Source organism: Aotus nancymaae, unplaced genomic scaffold (genome assembly GCF_030222135.1).
Source record: "Aotus nancymaae isolate 86718 unplaced genomic scaffold, 86718_ANA_hifiasm-v0.15.2.pri h1tg000025l, whole genome shotgun sequence".
Lineage (NCBI taxonomy): Eukaryota > Metazoa > Chordata > Mammalia > Primates > Aotidae > Aotus > Aotus nancymaae.
Genome location: NW_026988438.1, coordinates 11999276 through 12017788, shown reverse-complemented (window position 1 = coordinate 12017788; position 18513 = coordinate 11999276). Strand labels below are relative to the sequence as shown.

At 35.4% G+C, this 18513-nt stretch overlaps 1 protein-coding gene and 1 long non-coding RNA gene across 6 annotated transcripts in view; one reads left to right on the top strand and one right to left on the bottom strand.

The window, feature by feature from the left end:
* MIOS (meiosis regulator for oocyte development) overlaps positions 1 to 10783 on the top strand; it is a 49895-nt gene extending 39112 nt beyond the window's left edge. For 3 of the 5 annotated variants that reach the window (XM_012450754.2, XM_012450755.3, XM_064380370.1), the window contains exons 12-13: positions 13 to 7232; positions 7521 to 10783. In XM_012450754.2, coding sequence (XP_012306177.1) covers positions 13 to 109 — 97 coding nt within the window. In that variant the 3' untranslated portion in view covers positions 110 to 7232; positions 7521 to 10783. The remainder of the gene's footprint in view (positions 1 to 12; positions 7233 to 7520) is intronic. The other 2 variants (XM_064380371.1, XM_012450753.3) reach the window with 2 other exon arrangements.
* On the bottom strand, positions 9579 to 16916 carry LOC105716179 (uncharacterized). The gene is made up of 4 exons (XR_001107216.3): positions 16570 to 16916; positions 13109 to 13181; positions 12389 to 12529; positions 9579 to 9627 (listed from the first exon to the last, which is right to left on the bottom strand). It is a non-coding gene; the product is annotated as an uncharacterized LOC105716179 (long non-coding RNA).
* Between the last annotated feature and the right edge of the window lie 1597 nt (positions 16917 to 18513).

The following is an 18513-nucleotide window of genomic DNA, read 5'->3' as shown; positions in this document are numbered from 1 at the left end:
CTATTTTTTTAGGGACCACGCAGAGTGCCCTGTATCTGCATGCACATGTAAATGTATGCAGTTGGATACAACAGGGAATCTGGTACCTGCAGAGACTGTCCAGCCATAAAATGTTATCACCTTAAGACAAACCTTCAAGTGTAGAGCTTTCTAATAGGCGTCCTTCATAGCTCAGAAACATACCTCAGAACAAGTCATTCATGACTTCCCTGAAATGGGAAAATAAATCATTCTATCAGATCAGCAATTTGATGTGTGAGTGATTTTGATATGCTTCACAGAGACAAATGCTGCTGAAATAAACATCAGAGTATAGATGTGAGTTCTGTTCAGTAGGTTGAAAAGTCTGTTTTGGAAAAACTTTCTAAGTTTTTGTTGAAATTATGAACATTCTACAAGAATTTCTGGAATAGCCAAGAACAGACCTTGAGCCTGTATCTTCAAAGCTGAAATTGGACATCTTTCAATAAAATCCATGCACTTTTAAAACAAAACGACTAATTCAGTGATTCAGACAATCATTTTAAGTTCAGCTGTGCTTAGATTTCTTTCAGATAAATTTAAAATTACAGATTTTTACTTTTAGAATTGGAGAGTCCCTATCCCATACTGGAGAATACTTTTTATTAATATATGTCATATATATGTGTATGCATGTGTGTGTATGTGTGTGTGTATAAATATATATATTTTTTCAAAGGAGCCTTTTCTTTCATATGTTTTTATTTTAAGATAAGCAATCTTTTGGCATAGGCATTGTCTTCCTAGAAAAGCCAAGATGAAGAATCTATCTTACAACTTTTTCCTCTTCAGAAGAGAAAAACATGTACCATTTCAGGTGAACATATAAAATTTTCACTTTCTACCTTTTGCTTTCCAATGTCTTAATTTGTCTTCAAAGGTTTTTCTCCATATTAATTTGCCATCTTATCCTCATCATCCAAGAATATTTTACTGAATACAAAGTCTATACAAGATTATATGTAACTAACCATTTAGCATAATCTATGTCAGTGTTTCTGTACTGTCAAATTCCCTCCTGATTAGGAATAACATTCTTTGTTCTTTCCAAGGTAGACTAGGAGGTGTTGGGGAAATAGGGTCACTTCAGAGACCACTTTAGATGTAAGTTTTTAAATGTATGTGTTACTGGAGCTAAGCCAGGGACTTTATTTAAAATTTACTTTTTCTGATTTCATAGCTAGAAAGTTGTAAGAGAAATAGCAAGGATTTACAGGATGCTTCTTTGTCATCTGCCATATGCAGAGGGACTGAACTAGGAAGCTTGTAGTTGAAGCTGTGTTCATAAAGAGTAAATCTAATTTTATTTTTTAGGTTTTAGAGAAATAAACAAGAATTTTAAGAGCTTTCATATTAGCAGTTTTGCCTTATAAAAACTAAGATCTGTCAGATTAGTTTGAGGTGTAACTTAAATATTAAAAGTAGATTAAATTTATTTTTTGCCTTGAGTACCTGATACATAAAACCCTTTTCTAGGAAAACGTTGGAAGTAATACATATCTACTCTAAATGTCTCATCTACATGACAGTCTTTTCAAATGAAAGAAATGGGAAATGCAAATTTTTTTAAAGATGGCTATTAAGGGTACTTTTTCCAGCCTTCGAGTAAATTTTAATTGATTGCATTTTATTAACACATACCCTCTACCTTTAATATTTCATTTGAAGTGTTCTTTTCAAATTTACTATGTCCTAAATATGAAAGTCAGCTTTAAGTAATGTCAAACTCTTATATAATAATTTTCATTTCTCATTAGCTAAAGTAAAATATAAAATTATTGAATTTATCTGAAATAGTTACAAGTTTTGGAAATACAGTATAAAACATGAATGTAAAGTCTATTATCTAATATGCTTATTTATAATCCTGATATATAAGGGGGACATTTTTAAGATTGTGTGTGTCAACCTCATATTGTTTTCTGTGAAGCCCAAACATGCAGTTTATGTCTGTGATGTGCGTTTTGCATTTCAGTGCGTGTGGACAATGAAGGTAGATTCAAATTATTTTCTCATTTTTGTCACAAAGTCACTGGTATTTGGGTTTATAAACTCAACAAGGTATTTTACCTAAACATGATCAATAGAAGTGTTTAATAAAAGTATTTTTATTATTTTTAAAAGATTCAATAAATCTGGGTTGAAGTCATTGTATCTAATAAAGAAATTATGATTCCTTTACACATAATCCAAATGAAGTTATATTGGTACTTATTTTGATGACAGACTTTATACTTAAAGTAACATTCCTTTTAGGCTCTATTTTTCAGTTTAACCCACTTTCCAGAATGGTTATTATCCTTTATAATGGTATATTTTAAAAATAGCTTACCCTTATCAATGCTTCACATAGTATTTAAAAGAATGTAGTTCTGCATTTAATTGGATGACTGAATTTCAGTCATTCATTTGACTGCAAATAGTAAAGGAATGGTCTTTGAAACTTATAATCCTACCCTCAGGATCTTTGGTAAGTGACTTGACCTTTTTGAGCTTCAGTTTCTTCATATGTTAAAAGAAAGATACAGAAATACCTACCTTATGAAGTGTGGGGGCATTAGGTGATGCAATAAACATTACTTGCCATATCCCTGTCACACAGTGCTCTATAAATGGCAGCGATTAGCAATCATTGCTACCTTAATTTTCATAGGTTACTCCTGTAGCAGTACTTTTTCAATGAATACAGTATAATGTTAACAAAGAACCTACATTTGTCTCAAGAATGAAAATTTCCCGTAATAGTGATGCTCCAAATATAGGGTAAACAAAAGTAGCTAAATCCTATCTCAAAAGAAAAATGCCATAATTTGGATAAATTTGGAGTATTACTATTTTGCTGTATGCAAAAATCCTCCAAATGACCTCCCAGGAGTTAAATGTGGTATAAAAGTGAACCGAGAGGAAAAAAATATGGCAAATTTAGATTATTGAAAACTTGGAGTTTTTATATCTATTCTCAACTCTAAACTAAGTTTAAATTTAACTCCCTAATCTGGATACTTGGAGACAGTATCCAGGATTATTCTGTATACTTCTTCCTTTTCTGGCATTCTGTTAGACTTGATGTTCATTTCAGTTAAAATGCTGGGGTGGTAGTGATAATCAAAAGTATACTGTGAGACTTGCTCTCCCAGAATGGCCATAATTAAAGCTAGTGGGCACACATTTCTAACATCTGCTCAGATAGGCATCAGAGAGGTAGGAGAGGCATATTTGGTGTTAGGTCAGCATCTTGTATCAAGTCTAGTGACCCACATCACAATCACAGAAATGGCTTACTAGATAGCTCCCCTATCCTCTACTCGCTCCTTCCATCATCTTCCAGTTTTCTCTCCTACCTGAAAATGTTGTAGGTTACTTTGCTGATTATAACAAGCAGCACTTTACAAATATATTAATTTTTATAAAATACTACTTTTCCCAGAGTACTGAAGGAAAGCTTCCCAAAGTTTTTAAAAGCTAACAACCCAGATATCAAATTAACACAAATTTAATGATAAAGTCACAAGTAAAATTAGATCAAATGCATTGGTATAATAAGGAGAATTATAATTACTGTTAATGCCTGTTTGCCAAATACATTTTCTGTTTTCACAATAAACCTATGAGGCAGGTATACCATTTTTGTCTCCATTCTGTAAATGAGGCAACTCAGGCATAGGGACATCAGGTCACTTGTCCTAGGTTACACGAGTAGCAAATACAGCCAAGACTTAAGATTCTAGAAGTCTTGGCTTCCTAATCTGTACTTTTAATTTATGTTTTCTGCTTCTGTGCACTACTTTGTAGGTTGCGTAAGAGAATAATTCACTATGACAAAGAAGAGTTTATTCCAAGAATTAAGTACTGAGTAATACTCATATTTACTGTGAATACACCAAAAGAGAGGAACCATGTCAGTAGCTCTTTGGATGTACAAAGCACTTGATAAAATTCAAAAATTGATCTCTAATTTGTTTTTTAGGTTAGTTTTTATCATGCAAAGGAAATGTTTTCTCTCCATTTTATCCCCTCCTATTTTACCGTCTCACACATCATACCTAGTAGAGAAAAGCTAGAATCCTCCTCACTATAGACAGGAATAAGATGTGTATGCTGTTGTCACTGGTTCTGCACTTAGCAGTGCAAAAGAAGAAAGCAAAAGGAGGCACAGCTTTGCTTCTTTTCCAAATCATCAAAATCTGGTATGGCAAAAACCGTAAATAGTTACAAGGCAAACAAATTGATAAACTACAACATGTATGACAAACACCTTTAATTCATAAAGGACATTTTCAAAGCCGAGGAAAAAACAATCAGTAGATAATATCAATCAAAGACTTGTGCAAACAAAATAGAACAGCTGACAAATTTAAATAAATACTAAATCAGTTACATGCTGATTAAAAAGAATACTGTTCACCTGTCTGCATAGATTTTAAATAATAATAGGTATTTTCATGTGTGTGAGAAGGAAACATTCTGAGATAACAGCTTATGAGAGTTTAAGTCTTGAGGAGAGGTAAACTGTATTAATCAGAAGCCTTAAAAAGGTTCATACCGTTTGACATAGTATCTGGGAATATTTTCTGAGGGATTGACTGCATAAGTTCACAAATATGTTTTTATGATACGGTTCTACACAGTATTGTTTATAACAAAAACTTGGAAACCTAAATGTCCAATAATAGAAAAGAATAAATGACTGTATATACATACAGTGGGTTACTAAGAAATGATTCAATTAGTATAGCTATTTTCACTGACAAAGATTCCATAAGGTATTGGTAAGTGAAAGGAAAGGGAAGTTATCCATGGGCCGGGCACAGTGGCTCATGCCTGTAATCCCAGCTCTTTGGGAGGCTGAGGCGGGTGGGTCATGAGGTCAGGAGTTTGAGGCCAGCCAGGCCAATACAGTGGAACCCTGGTCTCTACGAAAAATACAAAAATAGCCAGGTGTGGTGGCACACACCTGTAGTCCCAGACCGAGGCAGAAGAATCACTTGAACCTGGGAGGCAGAGGTTACAGTGAGCAGAGATCACACCACTGCACTCCAGCCTGGGTGACAGAGTGAGACTCTGTCTCAGAAAAGAAAAGAAAAGTTATCCATGACCTAGTATCTTGTTATTAAACACAGTGAAACAATCACGTATTCAGGATTTATTCTATGAGGTGAAAAACCGGCTACAAGGTAGCATGAAAATTTGGATTGAAATGTAATTGTTCAGAAAGCGTTTTCTAGGTTTCCTATTTTACACTAGTAATATACAGGAATAACAAGACACAGTCCTCTCAATTCTTTATTACTTTTGGAAATAGTGCATTGTGTTCTTCATTTAGCATATTGGGAAATGGATACATAAAATAATTCTGATTTATCTGAGGTTAGTGGTACATGATTAATAACTTTATTTCAATGTTTTTTCTCCTATATCTTCCTGATGAGATTTCCTGACTCCTCTTTTGGCTTTGGGTCTGTGGTGGGAAAGCTGTCCTCCTCTAGGTACTGAATTTATGTGATCATCGTCCAATCTGATCTGGAGTACACTTTGCTCAATTCATTTCCAATAATAGCAAGTTATTTAGGTTTAAGTGATGAATTCTGAACATACCTGTGTGTCTATGCTTCAAGAAAACAGCAAGCATTCACAGACCTAGCTGTGCTGAACAGTGTGTTAAAGGTTCTGATGTTAAAGGATTGATAGAACCATAGTTGCCTTGGAGGAGTTGTATGTCTAATGGAAGAGGTAGATATAAGCAGTTTTCAGCAGACCCAAATATACTTAACTTAATATTTACATCTGCTACAGCATTTCAATAAAATGAGTATCATTTTAGCATCTCTTTCTGCAAGCCATAAAATGTCTATTTATTTTATTTAATTTTCTCATTTTGCACTTTTAAAAATTATTTTCTAATTAAAAATAATTTGAGGAAATAGAGATTTCCATAACATTTTTCAAAAATGTAATTTTCTTACTTATCTACTATTAATGGCATAATGTTTTAAAATGCTTTGCTAAAAAGGTAGCTTTAGGATTAAAGGATAATTTCTGTAATGTTAGCAGCAATAATAATTCAGTAGAGACTTTCATCATTCAATTTATGAAAAGCATATTACCTTAATATAATTTCTTAACTGGAAATTTAGATACAGGAATCAAATGAGTCTCTTAAAATATAAAGTCACAAAGACAGAGAAGTCTGGAGGAGCATTTGAAGGGATTAATGTCTTACAATTTGAAACAGATATATATGTAAGAATTCATGCAAATTGTTGATCTTACATCTTTTTATTTAAAGAATTTTAACTCAATTTACACATAAGAAAGCCTAGAGTTTGGAATAGTAGATGTACAAATTCATGTTTATCCAGATTTATATCACATTGCAGCCACATATTTTGCTGAAGATAAATACGTTGCTACTGTAAAATGGTAAACTAAGTATCCTTTTCAGCACCACGTATTATTTCATAGTAAAAATTTGAATGTTACAAAGTTCCTGTGCTGCTATATTGTGTCAAAAAATATTTTCCTCATCAATTTGCATATTTTTATTATGCATTAAGCAGGTATACTTAATATTTGAACAACTATGGATATGTATCTTTATGGTACATAAATGTTCCCAAAATAGATTAAGATGTATACTTTATGGAGCAAACATATTCAGCAATGTGACAAATGTGGGAGAAGTATCTCTTGCTAAAGTAATAGTTTTTTTTAAATAATATGTTTTATCATTTTAAATCTGATCTTTTTCTTCCATTTAAAAATGGAATGTACGGTCACTTGTCACTCTTAGGACAGATTAGCATTTTTTGATTAGCATTTTTTAACATAGCTTTTTGAAATAACATTAAATGCTTTTTGGAAAATTGAGTGTAACTCTTTCAATGAATGTTAAGATACTGTTGACTTACAAAAGAGAATACTCCAGGTAGGGAACTTACTTTTCTTCTTCTGGAAGAATCAGACATAATTTAGAGACAAGTAAGCTGGGACACATTTTGAAGGTCATTTGGGAACAACTATTTTAGAAACATTTTATTGCTTTTAAATATATTTTATTGAATTCTGTTATTTCTGTCTTCAGAAAATGTTATATGAAATACAGAAAACGTATGTTCCCTATGGGGACCTGGGAAATTAAAAACATGTATCATCCTGATAAAACATACCTCAATGGAAAAATTGGCCAAAAAAGTTACTCCTTATCTCTCCAGGTTTGTATATTTTACGTCTTGTTTATTCATTTAGAGTCCTGTTCCAGTGTATGGATCACTGCAGATTCTAAATAACTTTTCAAATATGCTAGATTTTAAGCTGTATATATTTTCTCAAGCAGAGACATCTGAGCATAGCGAAATGAATTTGCAGAGAACAGAATTGCCAAGTATATGTGACAAAAGTGTAGGGAAAAAGGGCATAACTTTAATCTTCAAAGAAGCTTAAAAATAGCTCCACAGTTATTATGCATGAGGCCTGACAACTGACATTTCTCATTTTGGCAGCATTCACCTACAGCACCCTATCAGCAACTGAACACATTCATCTCTGGAATAAATGATTAATGAGCTACCTATCATTTCCACTCCTTTTGTACCAAGTGGTGAAGGCTTCAGTTGATCATATTGCAGCCATCAACATCATTACTGAAACTGATTCTGCCACTAGAGGGTTGTGCTAGGATAATCAATTAGCATTTAAATAAAAGAATTAAGTTATGGCATTAAAAATAACAAAATAATCCCTTCTGGGTAGCTCTGTCAGACCTGGTAAGGTGGTTTTTTTTTTTTTTTTTTTTTTTTTCCTCATCAGAGAGCATCACAAAATCTTAAATTGAGGAAGGAAGCATGGAAGGATTGTTCTTGTTTCAAGAACAACCCTCTAAGATTTCCAAACTTCCCATTCTTTTTGTTAATCACTGTCATGTTCCTTGGAATGCAAATTTATGAAATGCTACAATTTGCATTCAATGGTGAGCAATGAAGTTGCCAAATTAACTCCTTCAGAGAAAAAGCAAAAAGATAGAGTTAGGCATTTTTGATAGGTCAGAATTTATCCAGAAAGGGGGCTTAAAGGAACTAGATTTACACATGATACTGAGATACAGCAAAATAAAGCTTCTCTTATATTTCAGCAGGCAGATGTGAGAATGAGGTGATAAGAACATCATCATTTAGATGTCAGGATGACATGGGCTGCATTTCTAAAACAGATGGCAGATGATGTGGGTCTTCATAATCCTACAAAAAAGTGACAGATTGTAGTTTTGGTAAAATGATACATCTGAGGAAAACGAATGGAACTTGGAATTGGTATTTTAGCATCTCTTTCTGCTCCTGGGACCAAGTTCTTCAAGTTCTCAATATTACTGACCTTAAACCCTCCTCCTCTATGTTCCTCTTCCAGCGTGGCTTTCTTATATTTCCTCATTGTTTCTGCCCCTCTTTGAATTTCAAATTCAAATATAAAGAGTTGGTTTTATCTGCCTCTGAATTAAGACACTACCTTTACTACATCGCATTGGTTACGCAATCGAAGTGCATGTGCATTTTCTTCAGAGCTGAGACGAACTGATCATACAATGAAATGGAGCTATCATAGGTCCTCAATCCAGCTGCTCTGTCCTATACTTGACTAATATTCTTTCCAGAGTCTGTTGGTGGTAGTATTGTAACTTTTCTTCTCTTGCTCTCTTTGTGGGATTTTAAGAAGCTAACAAAGTCTGCTTTGAGGACTGCTAAATAGAGGACATTTTTACCCAACATTGATTAATGTAGATGGCTGAGACTTATTTGTATTTTGAAAAATGGGAAGAAAATGGTCATAGTAAGAAGCAATGGGTGATAAGAAAAACACATAGTAACAAGATTTCTACATGTGAGCCAATAGCAAACTTCCTCTATATGTTAAAATTCTTCAATGAGAAATATAGCAACTCATTTCAATCACCACAAGATGGACAGGTTAGGCCAAACTGTGCTTGACCTGGTGGTGAATGAATGACCACACCCTTCTTCTTTACCTTTGGTAGAAGTGGCTCATCAATCTCCCACTTACCCTCAGATCTTTTTTCAGCTTAGTATTCTAGCCAGTGTTCACCTGTTTGCCATCTTCTTGTCAGTAACTGTGTGCCCTTGGTATTCATCTTATTTCACAGTCATTTCTACTACAGAAAGAATAATATTTTCAAGAATAACAAAATGTCTGATTCCCTGTTTTCAGGATACCTTCATATACTAACAGACCAAAGTGACTGGACTTGGCAATTCAGTTACAATGAATCCTTTTGAAAAATGAACCTGGTTTACCTGAGTGCTAACTATTCAGGAACAAATCTTTATCATGAGGACTTTTTAATTTTGAATAGGAAATTTATTCACATGTGCATTACGTTCTCCAGAGAAGCAGAACCAGTAGGATACACACACACACAGAGAGACACACATACATGGAGATTTATTATGGGAATTTACTTGCATGATTATGGAGGCTGAGAAGTCCCAGGATGCACCCTCTGCAAGCTGAAGAACCAGGACAGCTAGTGGTGCAATTCAGTCCAATACCAACATCCTGAGAACCAGGGGATCCAACGATGTGTCTCTCAGTCCAAGGCTGAAGGCATGAGAGAGAGAGTGTGTGTGTGTGTGTGTGTGTGTGTGTGTGTGTGTGTGTGTGTTCGGGGGTGCTGGTCTAAGTCCTGGAGTCCAAAGGCCCAAGAATCAAGAGCTTTGATGTCCAAAAACAGGAGAAGATGGATGTTTAGGTTCAAGAATAGAAAATTAATTCTTCCTCCACCTTTGTGTTTTATCCTGGCACTCAGTAGACTGGACGATGTCCACCCTCATAGGTGAGGCTGGATCATCTTTACTCAGCCTACTGATTCAAGTGTGAATCTCTTCTGGAAATACCCCCACAGACACACTCAGAAATAATGTCTTACCAACTCTCGGGGCATCCCTTAGCTTAGTAAAGTAAACACATAAAATTAACCATCACAGCATGGCTCAAAAGTCAAGTACAAAGAAAACACAGTGATAAGCTTTCTTTTCATTCCCATCCATTATCTTCCAGTTTCCCCACCCTATCCTCATGGAGTCTGCAGTATATTGAACAGGTAGACAAGCAAGAAATTATAATAAGGTACATTCAGTCTTCTCATTATCAGTAATTTTTGATTCAGTTTCAGGGTTCTGGGAGGAGGGTGTTACAGAATGCTGAGTTGGGAAGCTTCAATCATGAGATTTTAAAATTTATCAAAGAAGGGTTTAAAAAGAAGGGAGAAAAACTGAGTTAAAGGAATCAACTGCCACACACAAAAATAAAATGGTTTCTTTGCCTACTTCTTGGAATCTCTATTGCAATAATTGCTTATGTGTGTGGCAACTTCCTGGAGGTTACTTATATAAAAACGTGTCCTGAAGTAATTCAAATGTGTAATGCTAATGTTCTGTCCACTTCTTACTAAAATGTGTGAGTTAAAATTAACAGTAATACTTTTGTCTGGATACTGAATCTAAGTAGAAATTACTCATTTTTAAGTTGTAAAGTAATGTATTGTATATAAATGTGACATATTGTTACAATATAATTATATGTATACAATATAAAAATGTAATATATTGTGTATATGTATAAATGTACATTTGTTGTGCAACATTGTGCGATATAATCGTAATATTTTCAAGCCCTATATGAACAAAGCTGTTATTTGCATGATTGCATCCTATGAATAGTTATGGAAATGAATAAATAAGCTTTTTAGAAACAGTTTCCAGAGCCATAAACACTTAAATATTTGTGCTTGAAGTTTCTCATCAATTCTTTAGGTGTTTTCTCCTAAACAAAAGAATCTGCCTTTATTTTTCATGAAATCATTTTTCTATTTTGGCATACATTTCTTTTTCATTTCAAAGTCTGCAATCTTCATTATATAACCTGCAGGCTATATGAGTGAGGTAATCCACTACCCTCTCTGTTGGAGGGGGAATGTTTTCCTGTGTCACTCTGTAATTTGCTTTGCAACAATTATTGCTATTTGTAACCATATCTTGTAATCACAGGATACATGTAGCTGAATTTAGAATCTGTTGAGAACACAGAAGGCAGCAGCAATGTTTCTAAATGTCACTGACTTAATGAATTTAACTCATAAAATTTTTAAAGGTTCAAATGCATCAACCCAAATCATCCATCCCTGAAATGTACTTTAGATAAATCCCTTGAAGTGTTCTGTTAGTGCAAATGGGTATCATTATGCATTAGTTTCTTTCTCCAAATCCCTGCAATTCCCTAAGCTAATTTCCAGTAAGACAATGTATCAGACAACTTATCTCTAGCTCCTATGTTTTAAAATTATAGAAGCTAAATGTTGTGTTCCAGATTGTTTAGGGAGTCATACCTAGAAGCATGTGGTGCCTTATACTGCTTTCTATTCTTTTAATTAAAAAAACATAAATGTGTACATAACTGGTGTATTTTCCAATTATCTTAGGTGAACTTTACAAATGTATTTTGGCCTTTTGCAGGGGGCCTATTTTTCCTTTAAAAAAGTACCACCCATTCAACTTTGGATAACAAATTATACAGAGGAGCATTATTTTTTTAAAATAAATTATCTTAGGTGTAGTTTTAGAGTTTGTATATACTCATCATTTATTTTCCCTGTATTGCTTAAAATGTATTCTTAGATTTGTATCTTAAATAGGTTTAGGTTATAAGATAGAAGATAAAGGAGGAAAAACAACATAGAACGTATTTTATTCCTATTGAAATGTTATTTTTATTTTCTTTAAAAAGGGATGAAATAGGATATTAGTGCCAATTTTAGCAGATGAGGGGTCCAGTGACAAATGACACAGTAATAAATTGATCACTCTCTTCTACCTCCACTGGTAACTAAAGTTTATATTTTGTAAAGTCACTTTGAATGAATTTAAAATGAGAAAACAGGGAAAAGATAGAAGCCTTTGCAGCTGCCTTAAATTCTTCTTTGGAAACAAGTGGACTATAAATAAATAGCTCTCTCTCTCTCTTTTTTTTTTTTTTTTTGAGATGGAATCTCGCTCTGTTGCACAGGCTGGAGTGCAGTGGCGAGATCTCAGCTCACCACAACCTCCACTCCCAGGTTTCAAGCAATTCTCCTGCCTCAGTCTCCCGAGTAGCTGGGATTACAGGTGCCTGCCACCATGCTCGGCTAATTTTTTGCATTTTTAGTAGAGACGACGTTTCACGATGTTGACCAGGCTGGTCTTGAACTCCTGACCTCAGGTGATCCACCCACCTTGGCCTCCCAAAGTGCTGGGATTACAGCCGTGAGCCACTGAGCCTAGCCATAAATATGTATATCTTACCTTGAGTTGATTTCATGACTTACACTGTGGAGAGTGAAGGAAATTGCTCTGTGGGTCAATTCCTTTAGGTCGCTGAGTGCCAGTAGAAATAGTCCACAAATTCCCCTGGTTTAAGGCAATGATTTCTAATTCCTGGCTCCCTGCTTGGTTCACAGTATGTTCATCTGGAAAACATTTAGTCATTTCTGAGGAGACTCTAAAATGAGGCAACCCTTGGTCAACTGTCTGCCTTTCATAAAAGGTCAATCAAATACATGACCAACAAAGACATACATTTTTGAGCCATATGGAAGAAATAATTGACTAAATGGGACCCTGATCACTTAAAAGAATAGATGCGTCTCTTAAAAAGAAAAGTGTATTCTCTCATCAGGCCCAGTATTTTCAAAATACTTAAAACTCTCAAATGCTAAATAAAAATACTAAAACATTTGAGTAAACTGTGGCACTGTTTTTGATTTTCTATAGAGTTATGATAAATTTACTTGACACAATTTAACTTTAATCATGTTGTATTAAACAGAATTAAATTAGTGAAAATGAATGGTAACATCTAAATAATAAACATTTCCTAAATGAGTAGCTAAGGTAAAAAATAATGCTAAATTATCTAGTTTTTAATTAGTTTTTAATTCAACAGATTTCTCCCTTCTAATTATCTTTCAAGATTCAGGTGACAAGAAACTAAGATCTTTTAATATGAAACCATTCATTTAAGCCCATTATTAAATAAACTATCTTACCTTAACATTTTATGGTAGAAGATTCTCACAGCCAAAATCATTGTCTTGTCTTCCTGGGTAATATTTCAAACTCCTGTGAAAAGTGAATAGTTGCTTAGAAGAGGGGGTAATTAAGTCATAGTGTCATTTATGGCATTGCCCACAATTGTCACTCTGCTCATATATCCTTCCTTTCAACTTCCAGCCCTCACTGTTTTTTGGTAACTGTTTGGAAGATTTCTGAATTTTGCATCTTGAATACTTCACTGTTGTTCTTTACCTACCCACCGGAGAAACAATCATGTTGAAACTGCATTTTTTTAATATGCAAAAGCCACCATATTTGTCTAAAACTTACATTCTGTAAGATGTAAAGAAACAATAGAATGAAAACGATCGTTTTACCCTTGCAATCAATATGAATGTACGTGGCCTACACTTCTGGTCTTAGTTAGCCATCTCAAAACGTCATGCTGTAGGTCAAATGGGGTCATAAAGAACATAAGTGGCTTACCTCAAACCAACACCACTATTAGAAAGTAACTTAAAACACATGCTTTATTAGTATTCTAGATTTAGCATCATCTTCTTAAGAAAGAAAACCTTTGGTTCCAGAATTACTAAATTTTTTTTTAGCCACTAGTCAGAATCAAATTCTATGCAAATTAAATAAGAAACCAAATTGAAGTTTCACTAAATAGAACTTACAGAATTTGGTTGTTAATGCTAGTGGATTTCTTTGAAACCTTAGACCAGTTAAATATTAAATAACTAGTAAGAGGGGAAACATTTCTAGAGATTATACTAGGCTGCTGTTGATTGAGATTTCATAGGGCAGTTTTTAGACCTTGTTTATATGTATCTTCAGTAGTTAGCCCAGGATTTTTACTCAAAGTGCTTGTTAAATAATATAATGCATATTATATAAAAAAGACAACCTCATTCTAGAAAAAAGACAACCTCAAAATTCTATAAATTTAGTAATAATACTAGTTGATCACTAAGAGCACTTAACTCACCTTATGAAGAGACGCTTTCAGAGTTAATTTTGTCACTTTCAGATGAAAATAAAAGTGAACACTAGAATAACATCTGTAAAATTACAACTAAAGACAACCATATTGTAGTTCATCATTCATTCCCTACATTAGATTGTGCTTGATAATTTTTTTTTTGAGACAGAGTCTCAGGCTGTCACCAGGCTGGAGTGCAGTGGCATGATCTCAGCTCACTGCAACCTCTGCCTCCTGGGTTCAAGTGATTCCCCTGCCTCAGCCTCACAAGTAGCTGGGACTACAGGTGCGCACCACCACGCCCGGCTAATTTTTTTATTGTTTTAGTAGGGACGGGGTTTCACTTTGTTGGCCAGGATGGTCTCAATCTCCTGACTCATCATCCGCTCACTTTGGCCTCCCAAAGTGCTGGGATTACAGGCTTGAGCCACCATGCCTGGCCTGTACTTGATATTTCTTCAAATGTTAGTAAAAAGCTTGAGTCCTAGTGAATTTAAGGATATTAAAACTCTATAACCTATCATTCTTCTCTTCTCTTAGCTTCCCAGGAAGACTTGGGGCTAATTTCGATGCCTAAGTATATTTTGTATATTAGGTTGGGTGTTTTTGAGTTATCATTTCCTTTTTACAATGTTTCCCTTTTTATTTTTGTAGTTTAATCCTTTTTAGAAATGTGTGCTGTATATTATGAATTAATATGTTTTTTATTCTTAATCCTCATTTTTCAATTGTTTTTGAGCTTTCAAAAACGACTGTTCACTACTCCTTGAACCTTTTTTTTTTTTTTTGAGACAGAGTTTTGCTCTCTTGCCCAGACTGGAATGCAGTGGCATAATCTCGGCTCACTGCAGGCTTCGTCTCCCAAGTTCAATCAATTCTCATGCCTCAGCCTCCCAAGTAGCTGGGATTATAGGTATGCACCACCATGCCCAGCTAATTTTTATATTTTTAGTAGAGGCAGGGTTTCTCCATGTTGCCCAGGCTGGTCCCAAGTGATCTAGCTGCCTCAGCCATCCAAAGTGCTGGGATTACAGGAGTGAGCCACCACGCCCAGCTGACACGTTTTCTTTCTTGCCTCTCACTATATTCTTTCGGTTAACAAATATTGAATATTTACTAAGTGTCAGGCACTGTTGTTATTCCTCTCCCAATTTGATCCTCTTCTTCATCCTTTACTCTCTCACTTCTGCCCCATAAATGGAGCAGGTCCAAAAAGGTTCTGTCATTTATTTTATGATGTTCTCAATTCTGCACACTGTCCCTTGATTTAGGAACACAATTCCCTTACTTGAAACTTTTGAAGCCAGATACGCTTCAGAATTCTGAATTTTCAGATTTTAGCAAAGTCATAGGTTGTAACAACCATCTATTTTGTAACACTTTACACAGAGGGGGCACCACTGTCTAATTAAATATATCAATATTTCTGCAATGAAATATATGCATGTTTACACAAAGCAAGATAGAGATTATGACTACTATAGTATATGTAGACTATAACACTCACAGCATTTTTTTTTTTTTGAGACAGGGTCTCACTCTGTTGCCCAGGCTGGAGTACAGTGGCACAATCTCGGCTCACGGCAACCTCTGTCTCCCGGGTTCAAGTTATTCTCCTGCCTCAGCCTCCCAAGTAGCTGGGACTACAGGTGCCCACCACCATACTCAGCTAATTTTTGTATTTTTGGTAGAGATGGGGTTTCACTATGTTGGCCAGGCTGATCTCCTGACCTTCCAGATACTTGCAGGGGCTGAAGTGAGAAGAACACCTGAGCGCAGGAGGGTAAGGCTGCAGTGAGCTGTGATCGTGCCACTGCACTCCAGTCTGGGTAACAGAGTGAGGCTTCTGTCTCAAAAGAAAAAAAAGGGGGGAATACAGCACAAAGCAACTAACTCAGGCTAAGTTATGAAAATCTTAGAAAATATTTTCCTTTGAGTGCAGAAACAGACATTCCAATCAGAGCAAACAGCAGATTCAATGGTACCCATTTCTTAAAGGGTACAGTATGTCTGAGAACAGCAGATTGGATGCTGGAGAGTAGCTTCGAGGAGAAACAATATTTGACACTGAGGTTAGAGATGGAAGATAGTGAAAAGGACTGGAGATAAGTGTTTCTGGGCAACTGGGTGGCTTATGGTAGCTTTAAAAGAAACAGGGCTAACCAAAACCACAGTGAGATACCATTTCATAGCCATAAGGGCAGTTATAATAAAAGTAAGTCAGTGGAGGGCTTCAACAAGTTGGAAATATGGACCTGCTCTATTAAGTGGGGAGCCTTTGAAGCTTGTTAATTTTTAAATAAAATACATGTTTTTATTTTGGAGTAATTTTAGATTTGTAGAAAAGTTACAAAGATAGTACAGAGAGTTCTCATATAAGCCCTCAACCAGTTTGTCTTCCTTAATGTTATCTTACATTATCAGGGTATATTTGTCAAAACTAAGAAGCCAACACTGGTAAATTATTACCTGAAAGCCAGTCTTCATTTGGATTTCACTCTTTTTTCCATTAATGTGGTTTTTCTTTTCCAGGAGCCAATACAGGATCCCACATAACATGTAGCTGTCACGGACTCCTTAATCTCTTCACTCTAAGTTTCTTTACTCAGTCTTTCCTTGTTTTTCATGACCTTGATAGTTTTGAAAGGTGCTGATCAGAAAGTTTGTCAAATATTCCTCAATTTGGGTTTGTCTGATGTTTTCTCATGACTAGACTGGAGGTAAGGGTTTTAGAAAAAATACCACACAGGTATTTTTCACATATCATTGCAGAGGACACATCACTGCTGATGCTAACCTTGATCACTTCATTTAAGATGTTTGCTTGGGCCGGGCACGGTGGCTCACGCCTGTAATCCCAGCACTTTGGGAGGCCGAGGCGGGTGGATCACGAGGTCAAGAGATCGAGACCATCCTGGTCAACATGGTGAAACCCCGTCTCTACTAAAAATACAAAAAATTAGCTGGGCATGGTGGTGCATGCCTGTAATCCCAGCTACTCAGGAGGCTGAGGCAGGAGAATTGCTTGAACCCAGGAGGCGGAGGTTGCAGTGAGCCGAGATCGCGCTATTGCACTCCAGACTGGGTAACAAGAGCGAGACTCCGTCTCAAAAAAAAAAAAAAAAAAAAAAAAAAAGATGTTTGCTAGGTTTCTCCACTGTAAGCTTCCCGGAAAGTTTTTTCTTTCCATACTTCTCAAGCTTTTAAGCTGTACATTATATTACAACAGATGTTTAACGTTTAATGCAATTTTCTTGGCTGGGTGATGGGAGGAGGGTGGAAAAGGAAGGTCAGTTATATATCTAAGGTTGCTGTAATAATTCAAGTGATAGATGACAAGCATTTGAACTTTCAGTGGCAATGGTAATAGTAAAATGGATTGGAGATATTCAAGCACTTCTGGGCAACTGAGTGGCTTGCGGTAGCTTTAAGAAAAACATGGCAAATCAAAACCACAGTGAGATACCACTTTATGCCCATTAGGGAAGTTATAATAAAAAGTCAAATATTAAGAAGTGATGGTGAGGATGCAGGGAAATTAGAATCCCTATATGCTGCTGATGGGAATGTAAAATGGTGTAGCCACTTTGGAAAATAGGCAGTTACTCAAAAAATTGAACATATTTACCATTTGATGCAGCAATTCCATTTCTAGGTACATAACTGAGAAATAACATGTGTACACATAAAAATGCATACATAAATCTTCATAATAGCATTACTCATTATAACAAAATGACAGAAACTACCCAAATGTCCATGAATTGATGAACAAACAAAATGTGGTATATCTTATTCATCCATAAAAGGGGTGGAAGCACTAACACGCTGTTACAACACAGATGAACTCTAAAAATGCTATGCTAAGTGAAAGAAGCTAATCACAAAAGACCACATATTATGATTCTATTTATATGAAATGTCCAAAATGGAGACAAATCTAGATACAGAAAGTAGATTAACAGTTGCTTAGCACTGGGGGAGTGGGTGGATGGTGGAGGGATTAGGCTGTGATAGGCAAATGGTATGAGGTTTCCTTTTGGGGTGATGAGAATGCTTTTAAATTGATTATGGTGATGGTTGTACAATCCTGAATACACTAAAAACTATAGAATCATACACTTGAATTAGGTAAATTGCATGATATGTAAATTATACGTGTGTTTGTGTGTGTGTGTGTGTGTGTGTGTATATATATATTTTTTTTTTTTTTTTGAGATGGAGTCTTGCTCCATCACCCAGACTGGAGTGCAGTGGTGTGATCTCGGCTCACTGAAACCTCTTCCTCCTGGGTTCAAGTGATTCTCCTTCCTCAGCCTCCTGAGCAGCTGGGATTACAGGCACCTGCCACCATGCCCAGCTAATTTTTGTATTTTTAGTAGAGACAGGGTTTCACCATGTTGGTCAGGCTAG